The sequence below is a fragment of the Drosophila bipectinata genome, chromosome 3R, assembly GCF_030179905.1.
Source record: "Drosophila bipectinata strain 14024-0381.07 chromosome 3R, DbipHiC1v2, whole genome shotgun sequence".
Lineage (NCBI taxonomy): Eukaryota > Metazoa > Arthropoda > Insecta > Diptera > Drosophilidae > Drosophila > Drosophila bipectinata.
Genome location: NC_091739.1, coordinates 29113082 through 29135991, shown reverse-complemented (window position 1 = coordinate 29135991; position 22910 = coordinate 29113082). Strand labels below are relative to the sequence as shown.

At 41.5% G+C, this 22910-nt stretch overlaps 9 protein-coding genes and 1 non-coding gene across 13 annotated transcripts; 4 read left to right on the top strand and 6 right to left on the bottom strand.

Annotated features, from left to right (window-relative positions):
* Positions 1-587: 587 nt before the first annotated feature.
* Positions 588-3711, bottom strand: Vps16A (vacuolar protein sorting 16). The gene is made up of 9 exons (XM_017233117.3): positions 3557-3711; positions 3310-3499; positions 2982-3252; positions 2228-2916; positions 2047-2174; positions 1837-1985; positions 1500-1783; positions 857-1446; positions 588-795 (listed from the first exon to the last, which is right to left on the bottom strand). Exons 1-9 carry the CDS (start codon positions 3610-3612, stop codon positions 648-650), a joined length of 2505 nt encoding a protein of 834 aa, XP_017088606.2. The 5' UTR covers positions 3613-3711; the 3' UTR covers positions 588-647.
* On the top strand, positions 2996-5826 carry TrpRS (Tryptophanyl-tRNA synthetase). 2 transcript variants are annotated; one of them, XM_017233120.3, is made up of 5 exons: positions 2996-3135; positions 3898-4242; positions 4316-4727; positions 4797-5376; positions 5443-5826. In XM_017233120.3, exons 2-5 carry the CDS (start codon positions 4044-4046, stop codon positions 5545-5547), a joined length of 1296 nt encoding a protein of 431 aa, XP_017088609.2. In that variant the 5' UTR covers positions 2996-3135; positions 3898-4043; the 3' UTR covers positions 5548-5826. The 2 variants fall into 2 exon arrangements, with proteins under 2 accessions (XP_017088609.2, XP_070138249.1); XM_070282148.1 differs by having other exon boundaries at positions 2997-3135; positions 3951-4242.
* A 755-nt stretch (positions 5827-6581) lies between these two features.
* sage (salivary gland-expressed bHLH) lies at positions 6582-8088 on the top strand. Its single transcript, XM_017233122.3, has 2 exons — positions 6582-7724; positions 7787-8088. The coding sequence occupies exons 1-2, from the start codon at positions 7051-7053 to the stop codon at positions 7923-7925; spliced, it is 813 nt and encodes a 270-aa protein (XP_017088611.2). The 5' UTR covers positions 6582-7050; the 3' UTR covers positions 7926-8088.
* Positions 8089-8123: 35 nt separating this feature from the next.
* On the bottom strand, positions 8124-9899 carry ATP6AP2 (ATPase H(+)-transporting accessory protein 2). Its single transcript, XM_017233121.3, has 3 exons — positions 9738-9899; positions 9184-9536; positions 8124-9116 (listed from the first exon to the last, which is right to left on the bottom strand). Exons 1-3 carry the CDS (start codon positions 9778-9780, stop codon positions 8550-8552), a joined length of 963 nt encoding a protein of 320 aa, XP_017088610.1. The 5' UTR covers positions 9781-9899; the 3' UTR covers positions 8124-8549.
* A 296-nt stretch (positions 9900-10195) lies between these two features.
* Ibf1 (Insulator binding factor 1) lies at positions 10196-11435 on the bottom strand. Its single transcript, XM_017233065.3, has 5 exons — positions 11253-11435; positions 11098-11191; positions 10925-10996; positions 10681-10866; positions 10196-10623 (listed from the first exon to the last, which is right to left on the bottom strand). The coding sequence occupies exons 1-5, from the start codon at positions 11390-11392 to the stop codon at positions 10381-10383; spliced, it is 735 nt and encodes a 244-aa protein (XP_017088554.1). The 5' UTR covers positions 11393-11435; the 3' UTR covers positions 10196-10380.
* Ibf2 (Insulator binding factor 2) lies at positions 10298-12677 on the top strand. Its single transcript, XM_017233068.3, has 3 exons — positions 10298-10438; positions 11808-12053; positions 12112-12677. The coding sequence occupies exons 2-3, from the start codon at positions 11860-11862 to the stop codon at positions 12530-12532; spliced, it is 615 nt and encodes a 204-aa protein (XP_017088557.2). The 5' UTR covers positions 10298-10438; positions 11808-11859; the 3' UTR covers positions 12533-12677.
* A 660-nt stretch (positions 12678-13337) lies between these two features.
* On the top strand, positions 13338-14990 carry LOC108119735 (uncharacterized). Its single transcript, XR_011443289.1, has 2 exons — positions 13338-14262; positions 14322-14990. It is a non-coding gene; the product is annotated as an uncharacterized protein (transcript).
* Positions 14861-16528, bottom strand: LOC108119734 (uncharacterized). Its single transcript, XM_017233039.3, has 6 exons — positions 16249-16528; positions 15962-16192; positions 15759-15899; positions 15549-15704; positions 15041-15496; positions 14861-14986 (listed from the first exon to the last, which is right to left on the bottom strand). The coding sequence occupies exons 1-6, from the start codon at positions 16459-16461 to the stop codon at positions 14861-14863; spliced, it is 1323 nt and encodes a 440-aa protein (XP_017088528.2). The 5' UTR covers positions 16462-16528.
* A 188-nt stretch (positions 16529-16716) lies between these two features.
* On the bottom strand, positions 16717-17765 carry St2 (Sulfotransferase 2). Its single transcript, XM_017233022.3, has 2 exons — positions 17404-17765; positions 16717-17332 (listed from the first exon to the last, which is right to left on the bottom strand). Exons 1-2 carry the CDS (start codon positions 17736-17738, stop codon positions 16717-16719), a joined length of 951 nt encoding a protein of 316 aa, XP_017088511.2. The 5' UTR covers positions 17739-17765.
* Positions 17766-18298: 533 nt separating this feature from the next.
* On the bottom strand, positions 18299-22582 carry LOC108119878 (uncharacterized). 3 transcript variants are annotated; one of them, XM_070281926.1, is made up of 5 exons: positions 22173-22582; positions 20291-20439; positions 19140-19419; positions 18567-18872; positions 18300-18486 (listed from the first exon to the last, which is right to left on the bottom strand). In XM_070281926.1, the coding sequence occupies exons 3-5, from the start codon at positions 19395-19397 to the stop codon at positions 18406-18408; spliced, it is 645 nt and encodes a 214-aa protein (XP_070138027.1). In that variant the 5' UTR covers positions 19398-19419; positions 20291-20439; positions 22173-22582; the 3' UTR covers positions 18300-18405. The 3 variants fall into 3 exon arrangements, with proteins under 3 accessions (XP_070138028.1, XP_070138027.1, XP_017088781.2); XM_017233292.3 differs by lacking the exon at positions 22173-22582 and adding an exon at positions 20808-21930 and having other exon boundaries at positions 18312-18486; XM_070281927.1 differs by lacking the exons at positions 20291-20439; positions 22173-22582 and adding an exon at positions 19818-20184 and having other exon boundaries at positions 18299-18486.
* Positions 22583-22910: the final 328 nt, after the last annotated feature.

Here is a 22910-nt window from a genome sequence, read left to right as displayed (position 1 = left end):
ACGGATAATGAACTCAAATCCCTCTAATGAAAACAATAAATTGAGTATGTCATCTTATATAAGACTGCTGTTATGTTCGTAAATATATTAAAAATATATGTATGCTAAACAGAAACCACAAAAAAAAATAAATAAAACTACTCTTGAATAAAAATTTATAAAAAAAAAGAAATAAAATAAAATAAATTAGTTAATACTCTATCTACCTACTATGTACTATATAATGTATTGTAATTGTAATTTACTAAAATCGTAACTATACGTAGAGAATTAACTAAAGTCAAAACATAAACCATCGACATTAACATCAAATCAACTAAAACTATACCTGTACCCGAGGAGTAACCCAGGAGATTCTCTGGCAGAAGCTTTTTAAAGAGAATAGGGCGGAATTTTAACACATCATCATACAACTCAAGCCACAAAATGAAGCATCAATCACAAGAAACAAAAATGTAGTAAAATATTCTCTTTTTGCTTTATGTGATCTATTACATAACTACATAAACATATGTATAATAAAATGTCCTTCAAAAACAAAACAAATTGAAAATATTTCAAAGGGAAATAGCGCACGTTATGGTATGCATAGGTATCAATAAATATTTATTAATTTTCAAAACATTTAGCATATAGGAATGTTCCGCCTACTTTCTAGACTCCAGCGCGGCAATGCAGTTGCAGACTTTGCTCAAAAGATTTCCATCGTTAACAACATCCTCCTTCTTTTTTATTTCATAGAGGCTATGTATATCCTTTTGCTCCAATGCACAGTCAATGGCTTCATTCAATAAGCTACAAAAAGGAAAGGATTTATTTTAAGTGAAATAAACATTAAAAAAATGGATAGTCATACTTTGCCCGGATATACCAATGCACTTTCCGGCTGTCTCTGCACTTCTGAATGTATTTCCGGGCTTCTGCGGGGTTGGCTTGTTTCAAACAAACATCAACGAATGGCTCGTAACCAATGGGACTCTTCTTGCTCTTGGCCAGTTTCTCCAGCTCATCCCACCTCTGATGCTCCGAGAGTGTGAGGATGCGCAACCACCAGAAACGACGCTCGGGCACTTTGAAGCTATTCCTGATTTTTTCCGCCTCATTAAGCTGGCCAAGATGCAAAAGCTCCAAGATAGTGTCGTGCACCGATAATCCGCTGAAAGTGCCACCGTACTTGCTCTCGAATGTTTTTTGCAGCTTGAGCAGCCGACTGTAATCAGAGCACAGCTCCGCTTCCAAAGTGCATCGACCCTGGGTGTAGGCATTGACAATCGGCGACAAGTTCGACTCCAGGCTCTTCGTTTCGATTGCGTTCTCGAAGTGATATTCTGCGATGGCCTTTTGGTCGTCTTCTGTGTTGTATATTCCATAAAGGCCAGCCCGATTAGACTCCCGCATGATTTTCTTGTACATATTTAATGCCAGGGGATGATCTCTAATAGTCATCTGTAGATCGACGGGTGATTAATGGCAGTGATTAAATGTAATTAAAAACATACGTGTAAATTGGAGAGCATCATGTGCATCTTCATCTCAAGGAGCACTTGAGTAATCAGCTCAGTGTCCCCAGACTGTGTGGCACTGCTCACAGCCCGGTCGAATTTACGCATTTTGATCAACAGGGGAACACGTAACGATGTTCGAGGCTCCAGATCAAGAAGTTTACTGGCCAGTTCATCTCGGCCCGCTAGATGAGCCTTTGTTGCAATATTGCAGAAGGATATACCCTCGACCGAGGGGTTCTTAAACCGCTCAGTTATCTTGCGAGCCACTTCGGCGTCATCTGAAAAGCAAAAGGTTTTACTAAACCCATGGAAACACATTACTGCCACATACTAGAATCATTGAGCACTTTGTCGTAGGCCCAATGCTCCAAAATCCAAGACTCTGGTAGGTTCAAGTGCTTTGCTACCTGAATAGCAACGGCATAGTGCTTACGGTATACCAAACGGCTAAGTATTACTTCAGGATTAAGGTGGGTGAATCTGAATTAAAAAATATAATTTTGTTTAAAAACTTGTTAGAGATTTAAATTTAAAATATTACTGTTTAAAAGTAAGTGGTATTCCGATTCTCTCGTGTCTCAGGGTGTTGAGGACCCTCAATATCCTCATAATACGCATATATTCATCAGGGTTATGGTTTAAAATGAAACCTTTGCCAAAGTGGGCCGTCTAAAATAGAACCATTTAATTGGATATAATCTTAAATAGCGTTTCAAGCTCACCCTAAGCAAACTCTTTTGGGTCTCAGGACAAAACTCGTGGGATGCTGCCATAATGCACTCATCCACGGCCAAAGGCATCTTATCCCGACACATGCTTAGATATTCATCGGATTTGTAGGATTTCTCTTCAAACTTCTTCTGAGCCTCAAAGAGGTAACTCGCCGGTTCCTGACTATTCACTGCGAATATATTCTCCACGCATTTGGGCAGACGTTGTATCATCTCGTGGGACGTCGGAGTGATAATTCGAACGCCATCCATTTCCGCAACCAAAAACAGCACAGGATCATAGTGGTAGTCGCTACGATCAGCTTTGCGATTTACGATTAGCAAATAGGAAGGGTAGGATATGACCACCGCATCAGACTCGCTGTCGTCTATGTTCATGATCCATTCTATTTGGAGGGGCATGTCTTTGCGCCCTGTATCGAATTCGCAATATTTTTGTCGCATATCAACGCTACCCATCCATAGAAGCCCAGTATTTGTGTACAATGCCAAGTGCTGGTGGTTGTAAGAAACAGAGATCTTGATGATTCGATCGTGCGGCTTTTCGAAAAGATTAGCGGTAATGGTGGGAAGCTTTTCATCGGGAAATAGCTTGATAACTTCTCGATCCCTACCCAGGAGACAGTAGCTGTTGCGCCCTTCGGTGACAATGTCCCAGCATGAGCAGTTAATGCTAGAATCTGTTTAAAACATACAAAATCAAACAAATCAAATAGTTCTTGAATTCATTGTCAACAACAATTACTGGGAATATCCGGTAGACGACGCTCTGCCTTGGAGCTATTTTGTTTCAGAAAGACTCGACCGGATGTGGTTAAAACGGCAACTCCTGTACCCGTAGAAGACTGAAATACTTTAGCCTCGACAATTTTGGTAACGCTGGCCTCGTCGCCAATGCAGTAAGACTCCTTTTCCTTCCCAAACATGTCAAATACAAACACGGTAGCGTTCTCCTGAACACAAATCAGCTCCTCCGTATCAGACCAACCCATTGCAATAAGTTTTCCATGGTTCCACTGCAAAAAGTAAAAGATTAAATAGCTATTTAACATCATTAGAAAATCTAAACTTACCAAAATATGACCTGTTTCCTTTCCGGTGGTGTCAAAAATACGAATCATTGGTCTGCTAGAACCTTTGACGGGCACCAATTTGGTGGTATCCCGAGTGACTGCCAAGGGACCTCCATACGGAGCCGCTGCCAAAAGCATGTACTCCAATTCCAGATCCAGTGGCCAATCGGGCGTCGGCAGCTCCACTTTTCTTCAATTCAAAGGGGCGTATAATTGCCGAAAATTTGATAATTCAACTTGGGCTTACCTATAGTAGTCTGGCCGCACCTTAAACCACTCGCCCGTATTGTACATAATAGGCATCGTGAAGGTGGTTTATCTATCCGGTGTATTTAAAAATATTGCACTAAATTCTGTTGCATTTTTAGTAATATTTGCATTTTTCAAACAGCTGACTACCAGGGCTGTCAAAAGCTTATCGATAACTTATCATCGGCTAAAGTACATAAACTAAAGTTTTATTAAAAGTGTTAGGTTTTATTTACTATGTTTTTTGTACGTATTTTTATTAGTATTTGCATTATTATACTATTCAATTTTAAAAATAAAAATATTTCTATTTGTTTAATTAACATACCCCCTTAACAGTTATCGATAATTTCAACAACAAATAAAATCGACTGTCTACCACCTCTAATAAGCGCCTCATTTCACATGTGAAAGGGAGAATTTCACTGGCCAGTATTAAATTATTCGTAAAATCACAACAATCAGACTGACGATAAGCAATTCCTATGGCGGACACCAAGGAGACGATAACGGAGGGCGTGGAGGCCCTGACACTGAATGGCAAGCCGGAATCAGAGCAGGTGGAAACGGGTACAAATGCCCTGGCGCAAGAGGGAGTTCCGGAGGCACCTGCTGAAGATGTTGTGGATCCGTGGAATGTAGCTAGTAGCAACGACGCGGGCGTCGACTACGACAAACTGATAAGTAAGCACGTGGATTCCTTTTCAAAAGTTCCTCAAAATAACCTTTGGAAACCTTTAATATTGACACGTTGCAGAACGCTTTGGGTCAAGCAAAATCGATGCGGATCTTATCGCTCGCTTCGAAACAATCACTGGTAAGCCAGCGCACCACTTGATCCGTCGTGGCATGTTCTTTTCGCATCGGGATCTGCACACCATTCTCTCGTTGCGGGAAAGTGGAAAACCTTTCTACTTGTATACTGGTCGTGGTCCTAGCTCTGGTTCCTTGCATGTGGGTCATCTGGTGCCCTTTATTATGACCAAGTGGCTGCAGGAAACTTTCGATGTACCGTTGGTTATTCAGTTAACCGACGATGAAAAGACTTTATGGAAGGATCTGAAGGTGGAGGATGCCATTAAGTTGGCACGAGAGAATGCCAAGGATATTGTTGCAATGGGTTTTGACGTTAACAAGACATTTATATTCAACAACTTGGAGTTCATGGGGTTGGTATATGAATACATTTTTTCTATAACTTTGTTAAAATTTTAAATATTCAATATTTGTGTTTATAGCAAGTGCCCAGCCATGTACCAGAACATCATTCGCATTCAAAAATGCGTGACCTTCAACCAAGTAAAGGGAATCTTCGGCTTTGGTGATTCTGACATTATCGGCAAGATCGGCTTCCCTGCTGCTCAAGCTGCTCCCGCCATCTCCAGTACTTTCCCGTTTATCTTTGGCAACAAGAAGGTGAATTGTCTTATTCCGTGCGCCATTGACCAGGACCCGTACTTCCGCATGACCCGCGACGTAGCTCCTCGTTTGGGATTCCCGAAGTGTGCGCTCATTCACTCCACCTTCTTCCCCGCACTGCAAGGTGCCAAAACGAAAATGTCGGCAAGTGATCAGAACTCGGCGGTGTTCTTGACGGACACCCCGAAGCAGATCAAAAATAAAATCAACAAGTACGCCTTCTCTGGCGGTCGCGCTACTGTGGAGGAACACCGTAAACTGGGTGGTATTCCGGATGTTGATGTGTCCTATCAGCTACTTAAATTCTTCCTGGAAGATGATGTTCAACTAGAGAAGATTCGTCAGGCTTACAGCAAAGGCGAGATGCTTACGGGCGAGATTAAGAAGCTGGCCGTGGAGGTGAGTTATAGTGTTATGTAATTATTAAAAGGCTTTACAATAAATTTCTCTAATTCTGTTTTATAGACTCTCACACCTATTGTGGAGCAGCATCAGGCAGCTCGCAAACGTATTACTGACGAATTTTTGAACAAGTTCTTTGAACTGCGACCTTTGCAGTTCGGCAGTTAAAAGTCTTACTACGCTGAGTTACCTGCATTTGAATTGACATCGATTTAAATAAATGTTTTTTATGAAATTAGCTTAAATCGAACTAAGGGCGATTAGTTCACTATCGAGCCGATTAAAGCACTCCTATGTATATAGTTCTAATGAATCGATCTGTGCCGGTGGCTATGAGCCCAATTGGCGCCCACTTAATGCTTCAATGTACTCGCTATTTATTTTAATTTTTTACACACTGTGTTTATTTTTATAAAGCAGAAAACAATAAACGGCTTCGATTTGCAATTGCCACCGCAGTGACCCACATTTGGGAGTTGTAAAAAAAAACTCCGCTTGTTAACTCCAATGGCCACTTGACACTTGCAAGTGCCCAAGCAGAGCGGAGAGCAGCCAGTCTCAAGTCTAGGTTACTCTACGGAGAACATGGCTCATATTCATTTCCGATTCCCGGCAAATCGCGCTCTCTGGTAAACCAGCTAAGAAAATAACTCCCGGCTTCGCAAAAATGTAAGTAATTTTTTTTCATTTTGGATGTGTGGATGTGTGTTTGGGAGTAATCCGAAACCAGAGTCATGAATTGGATTTCGCGGGCAAGGCTCACAGTAAATGTACTTTGATAGGACTAGAAAAATATATGATTTTTCTTAATATAAAAATATATTGATTTCAACCTGAGTGGAACCTGAGACTAAGAGGAGTATTCAATATTTTTGAAGAATATTTATATTTTTATACTATTTTTATCTGAGTTTCTAAATCATAATAATATTTAATTTTTTATTAGCTATCCCATCATTTGATCTTCTACTGTACTTCGGGATTAGACGGAAAACGAATTAGTTTTAAAATTAGAATTGGGGGGGAACCTTTAGGCCATGCCTGCTCGCTGGCAGGGGTATGCAGCGTATTATTTCCTCACCTTCATATAGAAGTATATTCATAACTGGGCTTATGGATATGGATATGTATTTTTTTTAATTAAGTTAAAACACTTGTGTTTACATGCGTCGAAAATACACGCTACGCTTATGTGCCATCGCTCCAGTGTGGGTGTTTGTATATAGCGATCCAAAGAAAAAACTCAAACTGAAGTTGTGGCGATCGCTGATCGACGATCCCAATACCGGAGAGGGACGACATAAGTCGAACGCAACTCCAGCCTGCCACACGCGCCTCGATCGGTGGCACAATAGCCAAGAAATTAAGCCGCTTTGTGTGTCGTGTCAGGTAGACAAAAGGATTCTCTCGACGACAAGTTGTCCCTGCCATAGATCACATTATTTTTTTTTGTTGACACACGTACAAAGAGAGGTGGCCTCTTTAGTGGATGATAGGTGGATGGTCCTCATCATACCTAGATGAGTAGTCACGTCTCGGATCGGATCGATGGAAAGCCATTCATCACTATCGGTAGCCTATAATGCACTAAAAATAAAAATCGAGTCCAGGTAAGCCTGCAGTCCAGTGAGAACTTTCGCTGCATCGGTCATTCGGAAATCGGCTTAAACGATGACGGATCAACTGCTGAGCTCCACCGCCGCTGCCGCCGCCGGCTCGGCTCCGGGAGATCCCCCTCCGGTCTTGGTGCCCGTGCCAACATCCACGGGGGGACCATATTTAAGCGGCGGCTCGGAGGGTGAGGCTGAGCATGCGGAGCAGCCCGTCCTCCTCGAATTGGGTACTTCGCAGTCGGCAGTAAACCTGAACTACACCCTGACCCCCGATGGCGGGGGGCTGCTGGCCTATGCTCCGGCTCATCCGCACAACTACTCGCCCACCCTGATGGGTGGATACGAGAAAGAGCCGCCCAACTTGGGCCTGCTGCCACCCAGCTACAGTGTGATCCCACAGCCAGTGTCGATGTGGCATGCTGGTCAAATGACAACAGCCTCTCCAGCTAGATTGCTAGATGAATCCAAGCCCAGTGAACTGGTCCCGCCACCGATGTACATGAGCTACGGAGGCGGCAGCGTGGCCAGTAGTTCCGAAGTGGAAATCTCGAAGGAGCACAATCCCGCTTGGCGGGAGAAAGCTCTGCAGATGGAAAAAGACTACAGGCGAACGGCCTGTGATCGGGAGAGAACCAGGATGCGGGACATGAATCGGGCATTTGATTTGCTGCGCTCCAAGCTGCCCATTTCGAAGCCCAACGGCAAGAAGTATTCCAAAATTGAAAGCTTAAGGTGGGTGACATAATCTGTGTAATATTTCCCAGTGGTTTATATTAATATTTTTTAATTTTTAGGATTGCCATTAACTATATAAACCACCTTCAGGCCATGCTGCGGGAGAGCTCTACTGGTCAGAATGGAGCTGGGTGCTGTGCCTGGAGTGGAGGCAGTAGTTCGCCATATGACAATGCCAATGATCACTGGGGAGCATAGAATTCCAGATGGTTTCGAGGAAAATTAAGTTAGTTTACTGATCCCGTGTAGATCTCCGACTGAAAAGAAATATGTGTAACTAATCCTTTCAAGAAAGGATATTTTATAATTAAAAAATTTCCAAATTTAAACTTAATAAAGGTATGAAATGTTCCCGATTTTGTTTCCCTTGCCAGATGATCAAAATAAACCAAAGAATTTTGTCTTTTTAGGCTTTATATATTTGTAACATTACTCTTTAACGCTCGAAATATTGATAATTTACACAATGATGGATTAGTTTGACAAAGAACTGACTGACTTGGCGAGTATGTTGTGCATTATCGTATATATAATATATATATGAACCTAAAAAGTACAACAAAACAGGAAAATGTAACAAATTACTATGGAATTATTGCTCAGCCGCAACTGCATCGAAAACTGATAAGTTTTTAATACTTATATTAAAGATATTAGCCAACTACAGCGACAATTGCACGCACACACACACACACAATTACGGCGCTGATTTCTGTTTTTTTTCTTTCTTTCTTTGAATTGAAGTACAAGTTGGCAGATTTTAACTAAAATGGGGACGAAATAACAAAGAATAAGTGGGCCACCGCCCAAAGCACCTCCCGCTTAGTTGTCCTTCTTGATGCGGGTGGAGGTCATGCGGTAGATGATGGAGTCCCTGCCGGGATCCATGGCGGCGATGGCGTAGCAGATGGCCAGCAAAGACAGGCCGAAAACAACCATGAACCAGAGGATGATGTTGAAGATCACGGGGTAGTCGCTGCCGTAATAGGTGGCCAGATTGAAGGGGTTCTTGGTATCGGCATTTAAAGTATCACGCTTGGCCCGCGACGCAGCCACATCCTTCTCTGTGGACTGGATGAACAGAACAGAGTCGCTGGACTTCTGGGAGGCGGCCAGCAGACGGCTGATGGCGGCGGAGAGCAGTTTGTTGGCCTCTTCCATAGCCACGGACTTTTCTCCATGGGCCTTAGCAACTCCATCGACGGAGACGCGCAGAACCAAAACGTTCGAGGGCTTGGCCATCTCAGCCAGATGGTCGGCAGCGCCGTTGATGTGACCAATCTCCAGAAGGAACTGTTTGTCGGCAGAGTGCAGGGTGGGGCTCAAGTGCTTGGTGGGCTTGGCGGCGGGAACCTCGAAGTCTCCAAAGCAGGACTTCCAAGCCTGGACCTGTTGCGATTATTTTGAGTGGCTTTAATAAAAGGCCGATAGAATATCCATGTTTAAGTTCACTTACACCATCGTCAAACTGCTCAAAGTTGATGTCGCAGACGGGCTCGTTGGAGGCCTCCAGCTCGGCAGCCAGGGCATTCAACGAGGCATCAGTGCGAGATCCTGTCAGCTCGTATGTCTTCACATTACCGGAGGTGGTCACGTGACCAGTGCCCTTAACGTGGACCACGATAACGCCCTTGGCCAGATTAAAGGGATCGTTGATGGTCACGCCGTTCCAGTTTGAGTCACCAATCACAGAGTTGCCCATGCAAGCATATAGAACATCGCCGAGGTAGTTGCTCTCCAAGGCATCGTTGCCCTTGAAGGTGATCGCCTTGGGGCTGTTCAGGACCGAGAACTCGCCCGCAGCATGAACTGGGGATAAAGTAAGGTGTGGAGAAGTGATTAATTTGTTTCTGAAAATAGCTTATCTTATGAGGAGCCATATTCCATATTCTGCGCATGCAGAAGTCACCACCCCCATCGATTGTATTTGCAGACAAATTTTTCACTTTTTTCTTGCTTTCCGAAACTTCAAAGACTGGAAAGTTACGTTCGCTTATTAGATTTACTTACTGGCTGCAATGAACAGCGAAAAAACCACGCAACTCCGCAACATTTTCAGTTTTCCGCTGGACTTTTAATCATATGACGAACGACTGCAAAGAAAAACCCTTTACTCCTCCCCGACTTCTCTCTAGCTATCATGTGATGAGCAGGGTTGCGACGAATAGTTATCGAGTATTCGATACTTTGAGACTTCAAGTACATTTTTAAATATATCGCATTTCTTAAAAAATAAGAAAATGTTTCTGGAACAGTTGTTTAAGTTAAACTTTTTTTTATTTTTTACCCTAAATAAGTTAAAAAAGTAAAATTCGAATGGAGAAGGCCAAAATAATATTAACTAAACAATGTAAAACTTACACTTCTTAACCTTGTTTTATTTGATCGAAATTAAAAAGATCTAGTTATTTTTTAAAAACAATAGAGAAAAATATTCAAATTTTCTCAAAGGAAATTTTTAAAAAATGTTTAACGTTTGAAATAATAACTTTATCGATAGTTAATTGCTTTTCCATATTCTGTACTACATATACGTACATTTCTATACACATATGTACATTTGGCAATGTGTACTATACATTTCTACAAGGCCCACGATTTACATAAATAGTTAACTGAATTTTGACATGTAAAAGTGTACATTAACTTAAAATTAATTTTGAGCGCGCAGAGCGTCAATTTCAAGTCGCAACTTTTGAATTCTTAAAAGCGTAAGTGTTCGAACTACTTTCAGGTTTTCCGTTTCCGTCTTAAGAAACTTTGTCTTGCTCTGGAACTGTTTAATTTCCGCTCGTGCCTTCTCGGCTCGCAAGGAGGCTAAATTGTTTTTAGGCCTGTGCACAATAGTGGTTGCTTCTTGGCCCGAGTCATCCAGATTTTCCGGTATTATGTAGTGCTGCGAAATAAGCTAAAAGATATATCAATACAATAATGTTAAGTTTAAAATAGTCACCTCTTTGCTATCATTAACGTATTCAATGTAGTCTTGACCACCGCCGTCTTCATTTGAAATCTGTATTTCGACTTGCTGTCCTTGACTCAAACCCTTGGGATCACTTTGTTGCAGTATCTCGGACTTTATGATAGTCGGGCGTTTCGCTCCACTCTCCTCATCGGCAGCGTCAAGAATTTGCTGGATCTGGATTAAAAGATTTTATGTTTTTCTGATATACCATATCGAGAACATTTAATCCTACCTTTACAATAATTTCCTTTCCCTCAGTGGCATTGTCGTAATCGTCATCTTCGGCGCTCGAAATTTTTTGAATCTATGTACGAATATGGAAAGTTTTTTGGGTGAGACTAGAGTAAACATGCCATATGAAGGCCAAGTACATAATTCGTTTGAACCTTTAGTAAGTAAATGTACCTTGATCCTAGGCGCATCATCATAGGAGTCCGTCTCATCGCTTTTTTTTCGGGTAGACTCCGTGTATCTACCTCTTTTTTGATCGCAAGTTTGTCTAAAAGAATTTTGGTTATACATTACGTATGTAAACCATGACTTCAAGAATGTAATGTTACCTATGTAAAGATAGGCGCGAAAGCGCGGTATTTTGCAAAACTCTGTCGCAGTAGTGGCATGTTGCGGAGTATTTTCCATTAGACAAATTGGCAGTAAAGCCATGAGTTCTATAAAAATCTTCAGATTTCTTTCGTGGCATCTTTTACGACTGTGGTGCAAAATGGAATGGCTTCTTTACAGCGATAACACAAACAACTCTCCCGGAAATATATCGATATTTTACCCATTATAAACCAAAATTTTTTTGTTTTGATTATAAAAAATAAAGATGTTTCTAAGAGGGGGAGAAAACATAACATTTGATTTTTATTTATTTTAAATCAATAAATCAAATGGAATTTATAAATTAACAAAATAAATATTATTTTATTTAATTTATTAACAGAAGTCAAAAGAACTAACTGAAATTAAAGAATGTGTGGGCAGAAATGACTGATTTAAACATAAATATTGTATTTTTTAATTGAAAAATGTTTTTTCTCCAAAATTTTAAATTTGTTTTTAAATTGAAATTTGAACGACTATCGATAACAACTGTTGAATCATCGACACAGTTTTACGCAAGCCATAAAGACGCGACACGTAAATTAATTGGATGTAGAGAATATGTTGGTGGCAAATAAAGATCAGAAAACTAAACCCCAAAGGGTTCGCGGTAATTACAAGAATACTACATGGGGTATGCTTGGATTCGTGTCCGCCGACAAGGAAGACGGCGACTCAAAGAAATACCGTGCTCTCTGTCTTCACTGCAACAAATACCAATCAAACACGAGCATTGACAGGCTTATCATCCACAGGTATGTATGTCAAATATTATTTCCCGCTTAGCAAAGTTTGTAAACAAATGCTTTCCAGAAAGTCCTGCCCAAAGTTTAAAGCTGATCTTACCGAGAAGCTTGCCAGTCTCTCAAAAAAAGACACGAGTTCAACGGAGGAACCTGCAAGTCCCCCAACCCCAGCACCGATATCGGAAACTAACGATCCGATCACTGTGAACCTGTTGGATAAACTCCTAGTAGAGGATGACAACGATCGAAATGTAGGATCTAGCTTCGTCGGCTACCTCAATGACTTGGATCAGTTAGCTACCTTTCCGGCGTCCGATGCAAATCGACTGCAAAAGGACCTTCTTAAGGCTGAGACAGATTACCTGGAGGCCAAGTCCGAATACTTCACCAAGATGAACGAGATCTCCGAGCTGAAACGCACGGTCACAATGTTAGAGGCGAAAAAGACCCAGCTGGAGATTGTAAAGCTGAGAGCTGAGTGCGAGTAGTTACAACAAATGTCTTATGATTTTAAAGTGTTCTGGAAATCTTTTTCAGTTTTGGTTTATCAAATAGTTTAATGTTTTAACTTAAAAAAAAATTCTCTTCTTGTTTAATAACTTTACTAGTAAAATATAAATGCATATTCTTCTATTCTCTCCTTTTTATGCAACCATATAGCCCTTTTCATTCATTCTTTAAAATATCTATCAACACGTCCATCGGATGCGCTTTCGTGTTTTTGAAAGAAAACCCTTGAAGAGTTTGGAAATCTAAAAATAAATTGGTTCACAAATTTTAATGAAGATTTGTAGAGAGATTAGTCAATCTACAAATCGATTAAGGTATCCCGATCAAGGATCGGATGAGAATTGACAAAGATATGGGCTCCACAGTGGGTCGGATTGTGACTCCATGCATTTTTCAACATTTTAAAGGGGACCCCTAAAAAATTTGACAAAAAATTCAAAAAATATTTTATTCCTGGATTTTGATGCAGATTGGTGGAGAATCGGTGTACAAATCGATTAAGGTATTCCGATCAACGATCGGATGAGAATTGACAAAGATATGGGCTCCACAGGGGGTCGGATTGTGACTCCATGCATTTTTCAACATTTTGAAAGGGACCCCTAAAAAATTTGACAAAAAATCCAAAAAATATTTTATTCCTGGATTTTGATGTAGATTGGTGGAGAATCGGTGTACAAATCGATTAAGGTATTCCGATCAAGGATCGGATGAGAATTGACAAAGATATGGGCTCCACAGGGGGTCGGATTGTGACTCCATGCATTTTTCAACATTTTGAAGGGGACCCCCTAGAAAATTTGACAAAAAATATTTTATTCCTGGATTTTGATGCAGGTTGGTGGAGAATCGATGTACAAATCGATTAAGGTATTCCGTCTAAGAATCGGATGTGTTGTGATCAAGATATAGCTTTGCTGGGGCCACATTTCCTTTTCCATGTATTTTTACATTTTGACGGGGACCTCCTGGAAAATTTGACAATAAAATTTAATAAAAAGAAGCCGACTCAGTAAAAGAAAATATATGTATTAGAGAATAGGAAAAAAGATTACAAAATATTTTTCAAAAATATGAAAACTCGAAAGTATAACCCTTTAGTCGTGTATTCTTTTAAAAAAATCGAATGCTGTTTATAATTAGACGCATCAAATTTTACTCTTTTCCATTTCAAAACGGAACATAGAATACAAATTTTTAGTAACCATAGCATATAAACACATTCCCAGTGAAATAATTTTAACAATCTAAAATAACTGAGCAGCCAAATGAGTAGTCATGACCCGGATCGCCCAAGGAAGAAGAAATATAGACAAATAAACTTTATTGAGGGATTTATTATGAATTTCGCGGCCACATTATTGACCCATCCTCTGGAATTAGTTCGAATAAATATGCAAGCAAAGACTTTGAAAGTACCTCCGGTAAAATTACCTCAGATCCTGAAGCTAATTTTGAGCTCCGGCCCGGCTGGATTCTATTTTGGCTTTCATAGCGCCGCCGTACGCTGTGGAGTTCAAACGACAGCCACATACTTTGTGTACCACCGACTAACCGACCACAAATATATCCAAAGATTAAAAGTCTACGACACTATTTCAGTGCATGGAGTATGCAACTTTGTGGGCGGTTTAATAGCTACTCCCTTTGCTAAACTGGCGGTTATGCGGCAAACTGATCTCTCCCGGAAAATCTACAGCAAGCGCAAGTAAACCTAGACCATTTTCCAAAAATGTATATAATATTGTATTGACTTTTGGTTTTCAGTTACAAGAATACCTGGAGAAGTCTACGCTGCATCTATCTTAAAGGCGGCTTTGCGTATGTATTTTATGGATGGCAGATCTATTCGATCTGCAACGCAACCAGGGCAATGCTTTGGTTTCCTGTCAACAAACTAGTAATGTCTGGGCTGGAATATATACAAGACTTTCGGGGTAAACAATTCCTACACGAGATCAGTGCTATGTCTGTGACTGGAAGCTTACTTGCCTTTCTTTTCACCCCATTGGACATCCTTGTGACCTTGTCATTGAATTGTACCTCATATCGGGGAGCTCCCTTGTGGGCCATTTGTCGAACTATATTTAAGAGGCGTGGATATAAAGGGTTTTTTCTAGGAGGAAAGTTTAGCATGGTGACTTTGATGTTGCATTCCGTGCTGGTATCCACCTTAGTGCACACTATACATGATATCTAGCGGCGTATGGAGAACAAGTATGTTTCATCATCACAACGGTTTTAAATCGCTGGGAAAGAGACTTATCCATCAAAGAAAAGGCTACAAAATAAATACAACATCCAATCTATTCTGTAATTTTATTTTGTAAAGTTTTTAAATCATCCATAAACTTTTGTAGGTCGCTGTGTAGTTTCTGCGTCGAGCAATTGGCCAGTTGATAGATGAATGTTTCAATAAACCTTTGCACCAACTAAGAGGGAAATTTATTTTTTAAGGTTTTCACTTTTGAAATTTTGAATATTACCTGTAAAACCGGAGGAGTTCTTTCGTGAATGGTCAAACATTCCATCAAAACGGCCACAAATTTACTATAAAATTCGGGCAAATGGTAACGCAGAGCTTCTAGTGGGATTGGTAGAATGCAAACCAAATAGCATCTAAGGATTTGTTCAAGGAGCTCCACGCATACTTCAGGGCTCTGTAGAAGTTTCTCAGACTCCAGGACCAGCATCTGGAGAATGGCCTTGGCCCAACGATAACTTGTGCTGGCGCTTAGTGATAGACACACATCTCGACAGGCTGCTAGTTCTATTGGATCACTCAGGTTCGCGGTTAGAGCTACTTCGACATCGGTGCGGTTGATGGTGAAATAGTACCCTAGTTGGATTATAAACTGCACCATACAGATGGAGGTTTTGGGACTGGAGGCCATAGTCACGTTGCGGATGAGTCGCTCTAGCATATCGTCGCATTGATTCCACTATAAAATAAAAATGGATATATAAAATAAGACTCGCATTTTATAAACCTACCGTGAAGGCATCCAAATCTTTGAAATGGTCAAGGCACAGGTACAAGCAATTCCAAACTGCATCCATAGCTTCAATAGACTCCATGTTGTAAGCATCCTTCAGTGCATTCTCATAAATCACACTATGAACATTTAGTTCTTGAATATTACTGACATCCTTTAAAGAAAGAACATTAATCTAGCTACTGAAAGTTTTATTCACTAATCGTACACTATATTTAAGCATCACTGTGAAGATCTTGACTGCAAGCTGTTTGTAGGCTGGATCATAGCATTCCCGCACATTCAATCCGACCGACAAAGCGAATGTTAGCATTTGGATGGGCATTTTAAACTTCTCTGTGTATCTCAACTGTGAGTAAATGAATAATTAAGGTAATTTCAACAAATACTATACTTATTCCCGGCAATAACCTCCAAATATCGCGCAAAACCGTGCACTGCGCCCAGTTGTCGCTTCCAGCTATCCCTGTGCAGTTTATTCTCATAATATTTAAGAATTTGTGAGTCCGTGGACACCCACCAACTTTGGGAAAGCTTCTCAGCTAGGTCGTTGGCGTTTTTTAAGAGTTTTCCATCCGTAAGTTGATATACTGTGGGAGCAGCAGTAAGTTCACAAAGCAGCAGGAGCAGCTTTATTCTTAACTGAAATGAACTTTTTTATAATTATTTATTTTAAATGAATTAGTAGTCACTTATACCTCTTCGTGACCCGTATCATCGGATTTCTTTAGAAATTCTTGAACCATGTCGTAGAGTTTTGGCAAATCCTGAATTAGCAAGGAATGATAGCTCTCAAATTGTGACGCCTCCAGCTGCACATTGTCCAGATCTTCTTTAATCTCAGGCAGCATATAAAACTGCACCAGCTCACACATGTGGGCTGCCAGAGCCTCGGTGGTATCACAGGTCATCGTGGAGCTCCAAAATAAAGATCACAAATTAAAAACAAAATGTAAACAATTCAGCCGGCAACCTAGGGATGGCCCTTCTGTACGAACGATTTTAAGCTCTGTTATTAACAGATAACTTATTATCGATTTTAACAGTAATAGTTATCGAAAAAGGCCGCTAAATTTAAAAATGGAAAAGAGGCCCCGCCAAAAATAAACAAATACACTTAAAACCATACAAAAATAAAGAATACAAATTTAATTGAATAATAAAATTCATTCATAATCGAATCGTAATCCCGCTCCACGAATGTGTCTATCACTCCACTCATCGAACCGCTCCGACATCTCATTTCCCATGTGATTGCGCCAGTCCCCGATTTGGCCTTTGCGAATAAATTTCGATGATGACTCCGGGAGCAGCTTCTCCAGATTGACTGCCTTGTTCTCGCGCATCTTGTCGAAGGTCAGGTGATCGCAGAGCTTCTGCAAGCTGGATGAAGTCAACAGATTTGGGACACCCAAGAAACGAGCGCAGCGATGGACCACTGATGGCAGGTCCTTGATCATATCCTCGTACTTGATGAAAAGCACATTCTCGTCCTGGCTGCGCTTCCAAAATGGCAATACGTGCTTCCAATACGATCCCATTGGTGTGTGACCTTCCAGGAACAGGTCCACGAACTGTTCAAAGTCGCCATTGATTCCATGTAGTAGCTTGCAGTAGTGGTAATAGGACACGCACAGATCCTTGGGGTTTCGAGCAGTGTACACGATCCGGGGCTTCACTGTTTCGAATTGTTCAGGCAGCAGCTGCCAGGAGAGATGCGATCGGGCGTACCGGGGGCGTGGCAAGTTGCGAACCAGATCCACGGTATTTCCAAACGCTTTGCTGTCAAATGGAGAGAAAGTTGATTCCACCTTACTAATGTTTCTTTTTAATAATTTTGAAATACTACTTACGAAACCGTCTCATGGTGATCCGTACTGAACAAGGCCGAAAGCTCAATTAGCGGCGAACGGATTCGCAGGTCCTGCTCTGCAGCCACATAGTCCAAATTATGGCCAAGCAGCCAGACCATTTCCTGGGCCCAAGTCGATCCAGTGCGTGGATACGAAACCATCCAAACATCATCCTCGTAGACAGGAAGAGATCGAATGGATTCTCCCAGTTCCACATATTTTCGGGGTATAATTAGATGGTCGGGGAGCACCTCAACAAAGCAATTTTGGGCCGGAAAGACTGCATTAGTACGCCGGACAATATCAGCCTCTAGTTCGCGATATATCAGCTGCATTACGTCCGTTAAGGCCGAAATTTTTCACCAAACTGAAGCTGAAGTGGCAAGTGCAAGTGCCAATGAGCCATCGAAATGAAAATGGTGAAAATGCCCCCCAGGCCAGTTTCCCAAGATGAACTGGTTTTTCAAAGAAAAGCCTCTAATGATCTTTTAAACTATGCTTGTAGTTTTTGATATTTTCGTTAATGACCAACAAATTACGAATATATATAACATTAAGAAGGTATTTGGCCATGTGTTCTTCTTGAATTTTTTTAGCCCCTATAGTTTTTACTAACAAGATTTTACTTATCGATGTTTGACTGTATTATATGAAAGCTTTTCTCTCATGGTTCGTTGACTTTATAAAGGTAAAAGTCATTAGTTCAAGATAATGGGTATTTTTAAATTATGTTCAACTTGATTTTTGGACTTGAAAATTACCTTGATTTGATGAAATGGATCTGAAAATTGTCCTATAAAATTGGAAAAGATTTGGGGGAATGAAGGTAACCATTAGACATTTAAATAAATGCTTCAACAAGTTTTTTTAAATTTAAATTTAAATTGTATTTCAATCCGTAATACTATATACACACAAAATCTCAATTACAGCTATGTCGTCTTAATGAGAATCCTCCCTTGCTTGGTCCCGATCTGCACCTGGAGCGACAGGCGACAGCGTCTACAACTCGTTGTGGATGTACTCCGTGGTCACCTTGGCCTCGCCTTCGTGGAAACCATTGCAATCGACTGGATATTTGGCCTGTTGTTTGTTGCAGAAAATAGCAGTTAGAAAGCTGCAGTTGCTATGTGGGATGAGGGATGTGGATGTGGAGTACTCACCTCGCAATTGTATGGCGCATTGATCACACCGAATAGCGTCCAGAACGGCGTACCGGTTTCCGTGCTAATGAATATAGCAGCACCCATGCTGCCGATCTTAACGATTTTCGGACTGACTCCGGCAATCAAACCGGACGCCGATGTCTGACTCTGGCGCTGTTGACTCTTCTGCTGCTGCTGCTGCTGGAGTTTCTGCTGCTGGTCAAGAGCCGCTGCATTCAGCTGGCAGAGCACGTAACGATCGCATTGCGGCGTCTTCGAGATGTATCTGTAGGCGCGGTGGACTTTTAACACCGGTTCAATAACCTGTTTGGCATTTGGACCAATGTTAGATACGATTCAATCCACATGGAGGTGGGGGAGAAAAAGGTGGTTTAATTTATTTAATTTGTGACGAGTTCAGTAATTAGTACAAAAGAGATTAAAAGGATGGGAGTGTCTATCAGGCAGATCCCAAATCATTTCCTCTTCTAACTTGAAGATAGTAACTCCATTCTCTATTTAGAGATAAACATCTCCAGCTAATTGCCCAGACACAGCCCCAGTTCCCAGATCAAAGAATGCACTACCCACCTCCAGGTTGAGCGTATCCGTTAGCTTGTCGCTGATCTCGGTGGCATTGAACTGCAACAGTCCACGGGCCTGGCCGAGTTTCAGGAGCTCCTTGGCATAGCCCACCGCTGGCTTCACGTACTGCCGGGAGTCGATCTTCACGTTCAGATGATGCTTCGCCACGTGGTCCAACAGATTGGAGATCGTCTCCCCTGGACGGGCGGGATCGAAGTGCGTCTGCTTCGGGTAACCTTGAGACTTCAGCAGGCCGTTAAACATGATCTGTGCCGTCTGGAAGTACCTGTGTGTGGTTTGGAAAAAGTGGAAAAAGCGGACAAAATTGATGAGTTTCGATGACGCAGCACCTCGAGTGGAGTCGAGTCGAGTGAAAGGGTCGCTAGAAAGAGGAAGTAGTATGCTGCTATTGGCCATCTAACAATGATGGGGCAACAACTAACAAAATAAAAAAAATCAACAAGACTAGAAGTCTGAGAAGCCTGACCTACTTTAAAGTCATGCAAAAATCTCTCAGTCTTTACACTCGAAATAAAAATGGACTTAAAACTTAAACAATAATAAATATGAACTACTTTTAGATGTTTTTTGAACGAAGCTTTTAAATCCCATTTTAACTAATTCATTTTAATAATTTCTGTAAATATATCTCAATGATAAACAATGCATTTTGGTCAAGTGTACCTTGCCCATTTCTCTTGGCTCGAACGGACTCAAACCGGTTTTGGCCCGCTTTTATTTATTTGTTTGTTTTAACGATGCCGTTGACTTCCCATATCTTCTGCATATCAACTGTAACTGTATCGGAGAGCCTGGAATCGGACTCGGATTTGGGACTGTTGGCCGGTTGGATTAGCAGGCACGTTCTAAAAGCTCTCCACCACCACACCGAAACCCCACCGAAAAGTGGGTCAAAAGGTAGCCCCCATCGATGGGAAAACGGGTTGCCGCTAACGGGAATTGGTTAGCACAGGTTCGGAGCAGCTGTTTGGATACGATTTCGGACTGGGAATCGGACTGAGAACCGAGAATCCAACTGAGAATCGCATCCAGGTGCTAACTGCATTCGGACCGTTGGCAACCAGAACGTGATCGGCAATTAACACGCATATTGGTCACCCCATTGAGCCACGTATGTAAGCCCCGTCGCAACTCACCTGAGATACACATCGGGATTGGCCAGATAGCTGGCCCAGTCGGCCAAGTAGAGTGTGGCTGACTTGATCCAGCGGCGGCGGAAGGATTGGTTGTTCAGGGATTCGAAGAGTTTGTCGTAGTCCAGTTTGCCGTCACTGCCCTTGAAGCCCTAGAAGAGGAGGATATAAGGATTAGTGTTATTGAAAAATATTGTAATAAATGGTATTAAATAAATAAAATATTAACTGATAAAAAGGCTTTAAAATTACTATTCTTCTAAATAGAGTTTAATACATTTTTCTTAAGATTTTAAAAAGTTAGATTATCTATTATAATCTTTTTTAAAAATGATTAACTATTTCTTTATTTTCTCTCTGGATTACCCCATATCTTTCCATATTTTATTAAAGAATTAAAACTGATTCGGCACTTTCTAGAATTATTAAAATATTTCCTTCATTTTCAGTATAGTTTTTTGAAATTTTATATTATAATCCCCTCATCCTATCTATAGAGATATTTCTATGTAGACTCCACCTTCATTATCTTGTTGACTCCGGATTTCTCGTAGAGGGCATCTGCCAGTTCCGAGTTAGAGAAGTGATCCCACAGCACGTGGATGTGTTCCAGGAAGGGGGGCAGAACCCAGGCGTGGCTCTTGTGCTTCTCCTGGGTGCTCTGACCCTCGGGACCGGCAAAGGAGCTTACTGCCTGCATCACCAGCGGAAGCAGGTTCATCAGTCCGTTGTCGGTCTCCGGTTCCTCGCCAGCGGATCTCTTTTGGTGATTATGGGCAGCCTTGTCACCTCCCTGGGTGTTCATGAATGCGGAAGCCACCTGGAGGATGGTGTCCAGACCGATTCCAGACTCGGATCCGCCACTGTTGCTTCGCTTCTGGTTCTGGTTAGACGAGGATTCCTCGTCATCGCCCTGTGTGAACATCTCCAGAACATTTCCGATGATGGAGGGATCAAAGCCACCGCCCTGTCCGCCATTGCCGCGGGCATTGTTGGCCAGAAGGCTGCCGAGGCCGGACAGGATTTGCATAGCCCCGCCACCACCACCTCCTCCCTTGCCGTTGGCTTGCATGAAGGTGCCCAGCAGCGAGGCCACGCCCGCCAGACCAGCTCCTCCACCGCCACCTCCTCCGTTGTTGCCACCACCGTTCTGGTTGGACAGAGCCTCCTGGAAGAACATGGAGGCCATGTCCAACAACGGATTGGAGTCCTCCTCCTCGGCCAGCGTGGGCGCATAGGGATGAAGGCACAGCAAACAGGCCAAGAGCCAAGCACGTCGCACGTACATTTTAGCAGGAACTTTCACAATCACACACTTGAGATACTTTTGGGCCAATTAAGCGACGCAGCCACAAACGCGGAAGACGCTCCACTGAGCACACGGATGGCTTGTAAATTGCCACTGGAATGGTGGTAGTACTATAGGTAGTACCAAAGGCAGGTATGGTACTCCAGAGACGAGCGACGAGAAAAGCAGCCAGCACAGGCGAAAACTTTCTTTCTTCTGTGGCGCTGCGCGGGATTGTAACACTTCTTAAGCCACCGGATCCGATGGGAGCGGGAGAGCCGGCCGACCTCAGGTTCTCTCAACTGATTCCCGCTCCGATGGCATTCTGTACGCCTGCGCTTTGGACAAATCCAGAAATAAACGAGTGAAAAAGAAATGAAGTAAAGTGGAGGAGACAGAAAAAACGATTTGCACAGAAAAAAAGTAAAAGATTGTTTAAAAAAATAGATGTATAAAAGAATATGTCAGGTATCAACTCTGGTATATTTTCTTTCATATAATAGATAATAATATAATAATTATTAAGATAAACAAAATGTCAAAAATAATTTGCAGTGCATTTGTTTCTATGGTTGGCACTTTGTTTGTGTTTCCTACCTGCCCACCTACTTTCTTTTTACACACGATCGTCACTCCGTCCGCTTTGAAAGTTCTCTTCGTGGAAGTTCTTCTTCTTCATAGTCAGATTCAGAGCCAACTTGAACGATTTCGTTTAGGCCGGCCAGGTTGGACTTTTTATGTAAATAAGCTCATCAGAAGTTTTTTTAATGGAAGTACTTTCTAAGGGTATGCTGATAATGTTGGGATTTTGTTATAATATTGTAATTTAAGTAAATAAAAGAAATGTTTTTTATAAACAAATACTAACTATAAATATGTATTCTAAGATGTAAGAATATATTCTAAATAATTATTTATATTTATATTTTAAGAGCATTTGAATGTCGATAATTTCAACAAAAGAAACCCATTTAATTTGGACTTCTGCCGGCCATCCAATTGAATACCTGGCTCATTTGTCACCCGGACTCGAATTGTGGGCTGGTCATGGCCCATTTCGATTTTATTCGACAAAATGGATTGCAGTGTCCCAGTTACATAAATTTATACCCAATGGATTCGACAAGCTAAGCTTAAGACTTAGAACACATTTTCTGGAGCTTTTTTAATTATAGTCCAAGAAAACGATGATTAGGGGGTGGTTTGTATGTATATTCTCACCCGATTTGGATTACCAGGAGAAGATTTGTATATTCTAACCAGATTTTAAATCTTTATTGCAAATTTTAACTGTTTCCCTTATTTTATTATTTATTTTATTTTATTATATAAGTA